The 12446-nt window shown below is 42.4% G+C and overlaps 2 protein-coding genes across 8 annotated transcripts in view; one reads left to right on the forward strand and one right to left on the reverse strand.

Annotated features, from left to right (window-relative positions):
• The window catches only part of SERPINI1 (serpin family I member 1), a 74608-nt gene extending 66970 nt beyond the window's left edge, over positions 1-7638 (reverse strand). For 2 of the 6 annotated variants that reach the window (XM_026007713.2, XM_026007714.2), the window contains exon 1: positions 7127-7263. Coding sequence is in view for 1 of the 6 variants with exons in the window: in XM_072752307.1 (XP_072608408.1) it covers positions 7526-7604 (79 nt within the window). In the remaining 5 variants the exon portion in view is untranslated. Of the gene's footprint in view, positions 1-7126; positions 7463-7525 lie in introns of those variants that run through there. The other 4 variants (XM_072752307.1, XM_026007712.2, XM_072752305.1 and 1 more) reach the window with 4 other exon arrangements.
• Positions 7639-8017: 379 nt separating this feature from the next.
• Positions 8018-12446, forward strand: part of PDCD10 (programmed cell death 10) — a 41086-nt gene continuing 36657 nt past the window's right edge. The window contains exon 1 of one of the 2 annotated variants that reach the window (XM_026007711.2): positions 8018-8145. The gene's annotated coding sequence lies outside the window, so the exon portion shown is untranslated. Of the gene's footprint in view, positions 8146-8744; positions 8817-12446 lie in introns of those variants that run through there. The other variant, XM_072752308.1, reaches the window with a different exon arrangement.

Here is a 12446-nt window from a genome sequence, read left to right on the forward strand (position 1 = left end):
TGGTTATCAAAACTGTAAGTCAAAGATGTGTCCTTGTAAGAACTAGTCAAAATTTAGGTAATAATTACTGAATGGATGTCAGTAATATTTTTCACATTTTAGGAACGAGTAATAACACCATTTTCCAGGATTAGATTTTTTTAGAGTGAGCTCCTCTCTATGAAACAATGGCATGTTTTCCTTTTATAGGCAGCTAAACAAATCTCTAAAAGGAATCAAATATCCAATTGTTCTTTCGTTTGTATTGTATCTATATTCTCAAATGCAGTTTACTTGGAGATTCTTTGATACCTTGAGTTTTAAAGCAGATTTATAACAGAATCATCCTTTCAGGTATTATTATGTCTGTAATAAAAAGTATAGGTCAAGTATTAAACGTGGTATGGGCCAGATGACCTTTAACCAGAGATATCATCAGTCTCTGACGAATGCCTTCGCTCAGAGACTTGAAATTTGGTAGTCATAGAAGTGAAAACTTAGGTTTAAGATGGTTAGCATTTTTTAACCTGGGTGGAAAACAACAAGTAAGCATGAGGCAGAAGTCAGGATGAGAGGAAGTACAATTTAAAATTAATATAATTTTAATTATCAGACAACAGTTGAAACTATTGACTGGTTACCCCCATTCTCAAGTCACTTTTTACCTACTTTATCCACCACAAAAGCCCAAAGTCATTGATACTCTAGCTTCCCTTAAAGCTAGGGCCACCCAGAAGCTAGGGACCAGTAGATCCATAGGAGACATTTGTAAGAGGAGGTTGTTGGGAAAGCTATTATTTCTTGCTTAAAAGAGAAAGACTCGAGTGGTACACTCATTCCTTATCCTTCCCGCCCTGAACTAGAATATGATATTTGGATCACCAGGAATATCCATCTTGTAGCAAGCACGAGAAAGGACATGATAAAACCCTTACAACATTGAGCCTCTAAACCAAAAGTAAACAACTTCTTTTAGACTTCTTGTTTTGGAATAATAAATCCCTATTGTTTTATGTTATTGTATGTAAAACTGGAAGCTGAAAGCATTTTTAATTGACACATACTATAAAACTATTTTTTAATTGTCAATTATTTTGGGGCCGTATAATATAAGTAAGAATTTGCTGTTTTAGATAATCTTGGTAGTAAGATTTCTTCTGCAAAATGTTTAACTTTATATTAGTAATTATTAGCTGAATCTGCTCTCATGATAAAAAAACATGAATAGTTATTATTAGGCCTTTATAATTTTAGATTATTGTCATTTTAGTATAATTTTTAAAAAGTTCCCTGATTTAGCAAAAACAAAAATTATATACCATCGTTATGTGGCTGTAAGGATACTGGTGTTATCAAAATTATATCCAGTATTATATGTCAAATGACTTATGATATAAAATACAATTTAGGGGATCCCTGGGTGGCTCAGCGGTTTGGCGCCTGCCTTTGGCCCAGGGCGCGATCCTGGAGTCCCGGGATCAAGTCCCACGTCAGGCTCCTGGCGTGGAGCCTGCTTCTCCCTCTGCCTGTGTCTCTGCCTCGCTCTCTTCCTCTCTCTGTGTCTATAATAAATAAATAAATATTTAAAAAAATTAAAAAAAAATAAAATACAATTTAATCTGCTTTGAACGTAAAACAAGTGATTTAATATATGTAAGGAATTTAGGATATTTCTTACAGTTTCTTAACTGGACGGCTGATTATATCTAAAAAACATTAATTGCTTCAATGATTTTAGATTGCTTTGTGAAGTACTCAAGAATTAAATGAATGGCAAAATTATACATCATAATACAGTGTTTATAGCACATTACTAAAAGGTGGGAAAACAATAAAGTTTATTAATTCTTCCTACATAGGGTTAAAGACCTTAAATAAAACTAGTTAGTTTTTCAAAGCAAAATTTAGGTCATCAAGAAAATAACAGAAGCAATCCAAAATGGGCAACATATCAAAAGCACTGCAGTGAGCTGTTCCGGGCCCATTTAAAAGAAGCCAAGCTGCTAGGAGGGAAATGGGCTTCAAGTTGTTAGGTACTCATTAAATTGCTAGATTGTGCAATAGATATCACTTTGTGACACTCGAGTTACTGTTATTGACAACTCTGATATGAGATAGATCTGGGAAAAACAGTACACTTAGGAAAATGAGATTATTAAATCAAAATAAATTCCATCTGCCTTCCTTCCCACACTAAATTAGGAGTGGTGAGGAGCTCAGAAGGCTCCTTTCCTAGGCAGAACCAGGAGGAGGTCTTGAAGCAATGGCTGGAGCTGGAGGTACCATGCACACTTCAGCAGCTATGAAGTACAGAAGGCTAGCACTGAGCACTGTTAACGCCAAATCTCAGAATTCATCCCTCCCCCATGCTTGCTCAAAGATGACAAATGCCTGTATAATTTAGGTTTAATAAGCCTGAAGCAGGCCTCCGGATGCAACCATTTCACTAAAAACTGAACACCTAAGACCAGTTAAAAATATTAGTTACGATAAAGCCTCATATTACATTTATCTGTTTTCCTCTAAGTCTCTATTTCTGTGTCAAGAAAGAAAAGTCATAGAAAGTATGTATGAGTGTGTGGGGAATGTTACTTAAAGGTATATCTTTAAGTCAGCAAAATTTTAGAGGCAAAGAGAGACCAAACTCCAAAAGGGATCCAATTAATAACTTTATATCTAAAGTATATTCATACATAAGGTTGCAATTAATAGCAATGTTTGCTCTATTCATTCACAAAGTCAATAGTAGACACCAATATTTATATTTAGCTCTATTTAAGCAACTGTTGTGGGCAAAGTGCTGCATTTGGTGCTAAAACAGTTGTCTAAGAAAAAAATCACTTTTCTAGTTGTAGCTGTTTGTGAAAAATGTAAAACAGTGTTTCATTATAGGTTGTCAAATATTAAACCAATTGTTACCAAGTACAGACTTTCTATAAGGCTCTTAAATAGAAAGGCAAATGAAGCTCAGTTCTGAAGTCACTAAGCATCTTGTGAAGAAGACAGTTATGAACTCAGTTAACTCTATACAAGGCACAATGCTAAGCATGAAGAGTAATGCCGAAGCAACATGAAGAATGAAGCTAATCATCGATTCTAAGCCAATCTGTATCTGTTTGCATGCTGGAAAGATGTTTAAAAAGTAAAGAAAAGGCAGTTAAATATCTGCTATTATTAAATTTACTACTAAAAAACCATTTGTAATTAACTCAAATTCTCCAGGTCTTATAATAATGAAAGGACAATCGCATTTGAATTCTTCATTCTAACACTAATCAGGTTAATTTGTTTCTGGAAGGCTGAATGCAAAAGACAATAAGTGCCCAGCTCCACATGTGTTTAAATATAGTCTGCCTTCCTTTCTTGTTTTTTGTTTTTGTTTTTTTTTTTTAGAAATGATAAGAAAAATGGAAGAACAAATTCGCTTTTTACAGGATGAAATATGTGTTTCATGAATAAGCTTCAACAAAGGTACCTTACTCAGGTAAAAGGGTATTGAGTCATAGAGTTCCCTGGCTAGAAAATGCAGACCTTGTTTGCCACCAATCAGAGAGCCCTTTCCCCTCATCCGTATTCCCTATCTCTGGGATGAATTTAGAAATGTTGGCACACAAAATTGTACATCATTCTTTGTAGCCCACACAATCTGAATGAAATTGGGCCCAAAGGACATTTTTGCAAAGGCCAACCAGCACAAAGACATTCTCAGAAAGCCTAATGTATAGTAATTATTCTGTGAGGTCAACTTAACTCTTGTCTATCAAAATGCAAAATGTCTCGATGTGTACATTAAAAACATCTTAGTCAGTAGTTTTAATTCAGTAAGCGGTTATAGGGCCACTTCTTCATGTTGAGCAGAGGATGCTCAGAACAAGCAGGAGATAGGAAAGAAGTATGTTGTCTCCAGGAGCTAATAATCTAGTTATTTAAAACACACTTACTGAACTTCAAGCACTAAATTTTGAAAACATCAGAAGACTGAAAACAAAACAAAAACAAATCCCTACCTTTGTATAATAATTAATCTTGATCCCCCAAAGCAGTACTTAACCCTTGGAAGTTTGCTGTAAAAAAGGGGGGGGGGTGTTCTTGCTCCTCTGTAGGGTCTGATTCAAGAATCTGTTACTAGGGCGGGGAAACACCTTTTAGGTTTTTACTTGTTTTTTAATATTATGTCCAAATAATTCATTCACTTAGAAGTGAATGTATGAGCAGAAGATCTTTTTTTGCTTTGTTTTAATAACCCATGATTACTCAAAATCTAATGAAATAATGTCAGTCTGACTCCTGTTTAAAAGGACAATATAGGAAAGTACTGTTTCTCACTATGGGTATTAAGCTTCTGGAAATGATTGGGGGAAAAAAACCCAGGGAACCACTTATAGGCATTTAACAAAACAGATGGAATCTCTTTTCTCTCTTGCTAAGGACAGTTTCTCAAACTGTTTATCAAATGATACTTTTCATATCTATCCCCTTCTATTAATCACCTTCCCAACACACCAAAACCATTTGATCTTGAACCTTTAAGTCTTGTTCTTTTTGTGCTGCATGCATCAGTGAATCCTCCTGTTAGAAAGAGAAATCCATGCTACTCAATTATTTTCACTTAGTAAGTTTACAGTCAGAATTTTGGATTTTAAAAAAGTTCAAAATATACTGTAATTTGAAATTAACCAAGTCTTTTGGCTAAAGAACAGTGATCCCCAGAGCATTGTTCATTCCAGAGAGACATTCTGCACTCTGTTGGTTTTTCTTTCTCATCATATCATATGCTAATAGCTATACGCAAGTAGTAAAAATCAAGAGCAGAATAAATAATATGTTTTAACCTAGGTAGTGCTTTACATAAAATTATAAACTGTCACATAAAGAATCATCTTGACACCAATAACATCATACAGTCAAGAAGTCTTTAGATTATCTGAGATTTAATGTGAATATCAATTTAAAATCTCTTGACACAAGCTCAAGGTAACAAATACCCAAGTACTATACATTGCTAAGGATTTTCTCCCTTATAAAAAAAACATGGTCTTACTCCCAAATAATACAGGAACCCAATCTCTTTTCGGGGACAAATTAAAGGGGATTCAAATCTTGGAAGCAGGCAAAAAAATCCAGTACTTTAATACTACAAACTCATTGCACTCCTAATGAGACTCTATGACACCTCACAGCAGAGGACCCAGAGATAGTTCTAATTCAAAGTACATCTGAATTTCAACTGTTTTGATATTTTTTCTATCCCAGCTCCTTATTAACTGATTCTCAATATTCCCAGTATTATTATTAATTATTATTATACAGGGTAAATAAATTAGTGACAGCAAGTGTTCAATTTTACAAAATCAATCAGTGCCAGAGACTAAGGAAGATGCTAAGACCCTGACTCAGAACAATCTACTTTATCATAAATAGCAAGGGTAAAAACAATCTTTTTCAAGCCTCACAATACTCTAGTATCCATTTTTTTTTCTCCTAAAATCATTTACATAGGGTCTCATCAGCTATGTGGATTAATAGGCTCTCCTGTGATACAGCAAAGATAATCTCAGATCCTTATCAGGGCTAAGTTTAGTGGCTGCTATTGCTTTTTCTTTCTTCTAAGCTCTCTGCTGCTTCTAATACCTGATCTGCTCGGGGACAATCTAAAAGCAGCTGTTTCTCTAAGATCTGTCCATCTATATATTTCTCTGGCGTGTAAGAATGTGGCAGGGGGTGCTGGAGGGGAGGAGTAAATACACTGATAAGTCATTTAGGCTTATCAGTAAGCAGCACTCAGTAGGATAGAACTTTAACCTGTGAAGAGAATTCCTTCTGGCCATTTCTTTTCAAAAAGGAATTTTGTGTGTGTCACAAAAACAAAATCCGAAAATCCTAAGTAAATGAGGAAAGCATGCAAACACGAAAATAAAAGGTAATTTCTCCATTGTATTGATCCTAGGTAGGAAAAAAAAAAAAAAAAACCCACCCAGATTATTCACCCAGACCCAGGAGTACACAACTGTCACAATGAAAGCATTTCAGAGCAAAATGTGCTGCAATATGCTACTATGATTAAAAGCCATGTAATCTGAAAGACCTCTGTAACAAAAAGAAAAATAGCTATTTACACACTTTTCTAAAAAAAAAAAAAAAAAAAAAAGGCTGCAGTTTTGTGATAGTTACACAAAGGGAGGTGTGACTTTCACCTATACCTAGTATTAAAACCGTATTTTCATCCACAGGTATTTAATAACATTCGAAGAAATTGCACATGGTTTAACACTAAGAATAAACTACTATTTTATGATACTATTACATGTGTTTTACGCCTAAACCCGTCACAACACACACTGGGGGTGATCATTTAGCACACACTCCCTAAACAGGAAAGGTCTTCACACAGTTTTTTCCTGTACTTTAGTTTTTTTTTTTTTTTTTCCCCAAATGTACAATTACCAGCCCCGAAAGAGAGGATAAGGAGCGGCAATGAAGTACACCATATGTTCCCACTGTAGGCTGAGTCCTGGTCTTTGTTCCAACATCCTAGAGCCGCTGTTAGGAAAGCCAAGTATCCATCCATGAAAGCGGTTTTACGGTATTGCGGGCAAAGTTATACTTCTGATAGGTTTGGTCATCTCGATCATTCCTGCCTGCATTTGCTCCCTTAACACAAATCCCTTTCAATTTTGGGAACCTGCGGTAAACCACCCTGGAAAACAGGTCGGTCGCAGGACAACCTGATAAAGCAACGCACAGGGCAAACACTGAAGAAGAAATGCAAAGTTATTTTCCTAGTGCAAGAGTTTTTAAGTAATTCCGTATCAATGACAAAATCTTTTTTTTTCTTTTTTTTTTTTGCCAGCTGCGCACCTACCCAGATATCTTCCACCTTACCCTCAATTAGCAGGGTTTCGCTCAATCTTAACATCTCCCAGAACAGCTTTAATGCTATAACTCACACCAAAGACCACTAACCACGCCCTTTATACCCAGAATCAAGCCACCTTTTGCTTCCCGTCCCCCCCCCCCCCCCAAAGTCCAAAATGCACATCCGATTTCGTCTAAGAGGGTCCGCACCGGGTCCCTACCCCGAGTCGGAGACCCCAGCTGCCCTGGGGATTCCCCTGGAAGTCGCTCTCTCCCGGGCGCCCACGCTTACCTCCCACACACCTGCAACCCCTGGCGGGATGCTGGAGCCGATGCTCGGGGGACCGCGCTCCGCTCCGCTCGAGCTCCTGCTCTCGGCTCTCCCGGGAAACTAGAGTCCAGCCTGCGCCTCGGGCGGCCACGGGGACCAAGCTCCGCCTCCCCCTCCTCCGGTTGGCGAACTCGGCGGCTGTCGCTCCTCCCCCTGCTGCTCCCGCGGCCGCCCCGGCTGGCGGCGGCGGGAAGCGGCTGCGCCCGAACCTTCCCGCTCCCTGCACTTCTGCAGCTGTTCGGCCGCTTCCCTTCCCCGGGGACCCCCCCCCCCCCCTCCCCGGGCTCACACCTGCAGCTGCTTCCTGCCCCGCCCCGCCCCGCCGCGCCGCGGGCGCCTCCTCGAGAAGCCCAGGCTCACCCGATCCCTTCCCGACGCCGCCTGGCGTGCCCGGGGCTCGTCCGCTATCGGGGAGGCCGCGGCTCCGGCCTGGACGCATCCCCCCTCCCCCCCTCCCTCCCTCCACCCCGGCGACTCCCCGCTCCGTGCAGCATCCGCGGCTCAGCCGCCCCACGTTACCCGCCTCAGGACCTCCCCCCCGCACCCCCGTCCTTCCTGGGTCCTGCCAGCCCGCCCCCACAATGGGTGAGTCGCCCGCAGGCCCAAGCCAGCACCCCGATTGGTGCAGGTGAGCGCCGACCCCGCCCTTCCTCCTCCTCTCCGACACCCTCTCTCTCCGTCTCACCTCCTCCCGCAAAGGCAGGGAACTCTCCTGCTATTGGCTAGAGCTGTCCCCACCCATCGCCTTGGGCTCTACCGCACGGCCTGCCGGGAATCGTAGTCCGGCCCGTGTCGGAATGGCCGCCGGCGGCGGCTGGCGGGACTACAAGTCCCGAAAGGCCCCTGCGCGACTCCGGCCGGGCAGGATTCCGGACAACGCCTGGTTCCTCTCGGGTCCTTCCGGCGTCGCCGGAGTGAATTGATCCGGGAGTTGAAGAGGGCTCCGAAGGTGGGAAGTGAAGTCCGTGCCTCAGTTGCCGGTAAGGTGTGGCCGCCCGGTCCCGGGGTGCGAAGCCCCGAGCGGCGCGGAAGAGGGCGGGGGTCGCGCGGGGGTCGCGCGGGGGCCGTCGGCTGGGCTGTGGCGGGCGGCGCGGACGCGGCTGGGAGCGGGGCCCTCTGGGCGTCAGCCAGGTTCCCCGGCGCGAGCGGCGGAAAGCGGGCTCGGAGACGCCGCCTGCCCGGTTCGGGCCCGGACGCCTCCAGGAAGTCTCCTCCAGGTGGGGGCGGGAGGGGAAGGGCGAGCCTGGCCTCGGGTGCCCCGGGAGGAGGGAGCGGGCGGATGTGCCTGGGGTGGGGTCCTCCGAAGGTGTGGCCTGGGGCGCGCCGAGGTGGCTGCTGCTCCCGGCCCTGCGCTGGCGGGTCGGCTGGGGAGGAGGGAAGGGAGGGGCGCTGGGGAGTCGGCTCTCGGGGTGACCCCGGCTGTGCCCTCTGGGGAGGAAGAGTGCGCCGTCGGCTGACGGGGCTCTGCGGGTTCAGGTCCAGGTCCCTGACGTGGCCCCTCTCAGGAGGCAGGTCTTGCCCCCGACCCCCGGGGGGGGGGGCAGTTCCCAAGGTACCTTTGCACCCCTTGTGCTTTCAGAGACTGTTCTCAGGCGCCGACCAGAAGCCGAGGGGACAGGCGACATGCCCAAGGTCACACACCTGGGGACAGGTCTGAGTCCAAGCCGCTCATAATCCAGTTTCTTTCTTTTTTCTTTTTTTTTTTTTTTTTAAGATTTTTATTTATTTATGCATGAGAGACACACACAGAGAAAGAGAGAGGCAGAGACACAGGCAGAGGGAGAAGCAGGCTCCACGCAGGGAGCCCGACGCGGGACTCGAACCAGGGTCTCCAGGATCCCACCCCGGGCTCAAGGCCGCGCCAAACCGCTGAGCCACCCGGGCTGCCCTATATAATCCAGTTTCTGACTCAGAGGTGCCCACTCACCCGAAAGAGCAGGGAGGTTGGGTGTTTTTTTTTTTTTTTTTTTTTAATTTTTATTTATTTATGATAGTCACAGAGAGAGAGAGAGGCAGAGACACAGGCAGAGGGAGAAGCAGGCTCCATGCACCGGGAGCCCGATGTGGGATTCGATCCCGGGTCTCTAGGATCGCGCCCTGGGCCAAAGGCAGGCGCTAAACCGCTGCGCCACCCAGGGATCCCCCCCCTTTTTTTTTTTAAGTGAGTAGGGAGAGATTGCAGAGTAACGCATTTTATGCTTTTCTTAGGAGCCCTTTGTGAGATGAAGAGTTTTTGTGTGTGTGTGTGTTTTTTTGTTTTTTTTTGAGTTGGAGAAATTCCTCCATGAAGGAAGGACACACACTTTTTTTTTTTTTTTGAAAAATAAGACTGAGTTTTAGCTGACTTACGGATGTATTAAGCGATGGACTACATTTCAAACGGTAGAGAATGACCTAGGAGAATGTCAAAATACATCCCATCCTTATATTTAAGAGATACACCGCTTTCCCTCCCTACCTTAGGGCTGACTGTTGCCACTCTCACTTGAGTAGAGCCGGCAGCGGTAGTGTGGGAATTCTTTCACAAGACTTATTTATTTATTTATTATTTATTTATTTATTATGCTGTGTTCAAGTCACAAAGCATCAGGAGAGGTGACTGTGCTCCTTTACTAGAAAAGAGGGTACGTTGCATTTCTTGGAAGTAGCATCACATTTTTTGTTGTTGTTGTTGACTCCTGTTTCCTTGTCCCCCTCATTTTCTGGACTCCAGTGTGTTGGTGAGTTTTTCTTAGCTTAGTCCATGACTTTTAATTCATCCTATTTAAAGAATGGGAAAAATTGGACATTTGCATTTTATTTTTAGACTTTTTTTATTTTTAAGATTTTATTTATTTATTCATGAGAGACAGAGGAGAGAGAGGGGCAGAGACACAGGCAGAGGGAGTGGGACGTGGGACGTGGGACTCGATCCCCGGTCCCCAGCATCTTGCCCTGGGCTGAAGGCAGGCACTAAACCGCTGAGCCACCTGGGCTGCCTCACATTTATATTTTCTATTGAGCAGAGAGCAGTATGCTTGTAACTCAGTCTTCTCCTTTATAATTGTTAGTGTGACCATTCATAGCTTATGAATATTATCTTTCTTTTTTTTTTTTTGAATATTTCATAGAATCTTAGGTGTGTGTGTGTTGACATGAGGATTTCCTTTGTGTTGTTTACATACAGTAATTCAGTATCTACTGATAGCTAGTAGTTAATCGTGGTTTACTGTCATGTAAGTTGACCACTGAAATATGCTGCTTTTTTAATGTACTCTGCAAACGTAGGTTCTACAGTGTATGACTTTTGAATGCAAAAACACTTTCTAGGATCGTGATGTTGCATATTGTTCCCCTTTGACTGAAGTTAAGATGGTCTGGAAATTAGTATGACCTTAAAAGTAGAATATGATCCTACAGAAAGAAGTGGGAAGAATAAGAGTAACGTAGCACCATGAGTAATGCAGTACACAAGGAAGGAAGACCAACTAACCAAATGAACCAGTGGGGATAACTGGTTCCATGCTATGTTATAGACGGAAATGGTAGTTTACATGGACTTCAAACTGAACATGAGTGAGTGATGGTAAAGCAAAAATGTTAACATGTTTTCTAGACAGCACAGGGGGTGTTTCCTTTTTGTTGAGGGAAGTGTGAAATGAGTTCTCTAACTTTTGGCATGCAGCTATGAAGTTGTGGAATGAGCTTTTGAACTAAAAGGAAAATTTGGAAATAAGTAAAATTAATTTATTTTTTTAAAGAAGATTTTATTTATTTATTCATGAGAGACACACACAGAGAGAGAGAGGCAGAGACACAGGCAGAGGGAGAAGCAGGCTCCATGCAGGGAGCCCGACATGGGACTCGATCCCGGGTCTCCAGGATCACACCCTGAGCCATAGGCAGGTGCTAAACCGCTGAGCCATCCAGGGATCCTCCAGTAAAATTAATTTAATGCTAGTTTTTTTGTTCTGGGTTCAGTTCTGTCATTACTCTTCATCTCTGAGGTCCATCCTAGTTTGGATAATTCATCTATATTTAATGATGGAGTAAGGTTTTTATTGTATTTATCATCTTTCAGTCACATGCTGGTACCCTGTGGTCACTTTAGATCTCAGCACATTGAAGAATTTAGGGTTCCCAGAAGTATGTGTATAATTGTATTTTTATACTAGTTTGTAGTTCACCAGTATCCACATTTGTTCTCAGTTTTGGTTTTGCAGGAGCCTTGTGTCAGCTTTTGGATCTCTTACAGGCCTTAGGATGTTTCCCATGTGCATCTGTCTTTAAGGGTAGAAGTTCATGAGAACAGGACTCTGTATTACTGCATTCCCAGTAGCTAAAATAATTGAGTACCTGTTTACAGTGTATGAAGTTCAGATTGGTTAAACGTAAGGTCATGTAACTAGTGACTGGTGGGATTAAGGCATAATCCAGGCCTTGTGACTGTAGATCTTACTATTATAGAATAAAGACCAAGTTCCTAAAATTACTTATTTCACACGAGAAAAGGACTTAAAATGACTTAAATATTCAAATTCTCTTACCTTCTTACTCTTTTTAATGCTCGCAGTTTATCCTTTGCCTCATTTTCAGCTTTCCATCCTTATCCCCAGCCTTTCTTATTTACTGCACCTTTCAGTTACTACATAGCAAGTTCCTTCCTGATTTGGGAACCTTTCTTTGTGTTCCATCTCCCTGCGGACTGCACCCTCTCCCCTTCCCAAATCTGACCAACTCCTAGTTCATTTGCAGATCTCATTTAAATGTCATTCCTCAGGGGAACTTTTCCTGACCTTCTTTGATTCCTCCTTCCTGAAACTAGAACTTACTATAGTAAGTTCCCAGTATATCTTCACCATGCTTTGTAACTTCTTTGTAGCATCATCACAACAGGAACTTAATTGTTTTTTCACTTATTTGATAAATGTCTCTCCCTCACTAGACTATAAGCTCCCTAGGTAAGGCCCTCTGGTTTGTCATGTGCCTTACCTCACTAACGCAGCATCTGGCCTGGAGTTAGTTTTCAGTAAATACTTGCTGAATAAGTGAGTAAATGATTGAATGAATGAGTACATTCATGCACAGGCCTCTAGCACTCTGTTAGGGACAGGAATACAGAAACAAGTAAAACAGACTTGCTTTACACCCTTAGATGAAAGGACTTATGATAGAAATTTTATAATATAATTTGTAGAAAGATGTTTGGTCTTTTTGGAGGCCTCTAAAATCAGGATAGATTGCTTTCTATAGGGAAATGACAAAGGAGTCATTTTCTGTTACAGCAAACTTTCTGTGCAAC

This window comes from Vulpes vulpes, chromosome 3 (assembly GCF_048418805.1).
Source record: "Vulpes vulpes isolate BD-2025 chromosome 3, VulVul3, whole genome shotgun sequence".
Classification (NCBI taxonomy): domain Eukaryota; kingdom Metazoa; phylum Chordata; class Mammalia; order Carnivora; family Canidae; genus Vulpes; species Vulpes vulpes.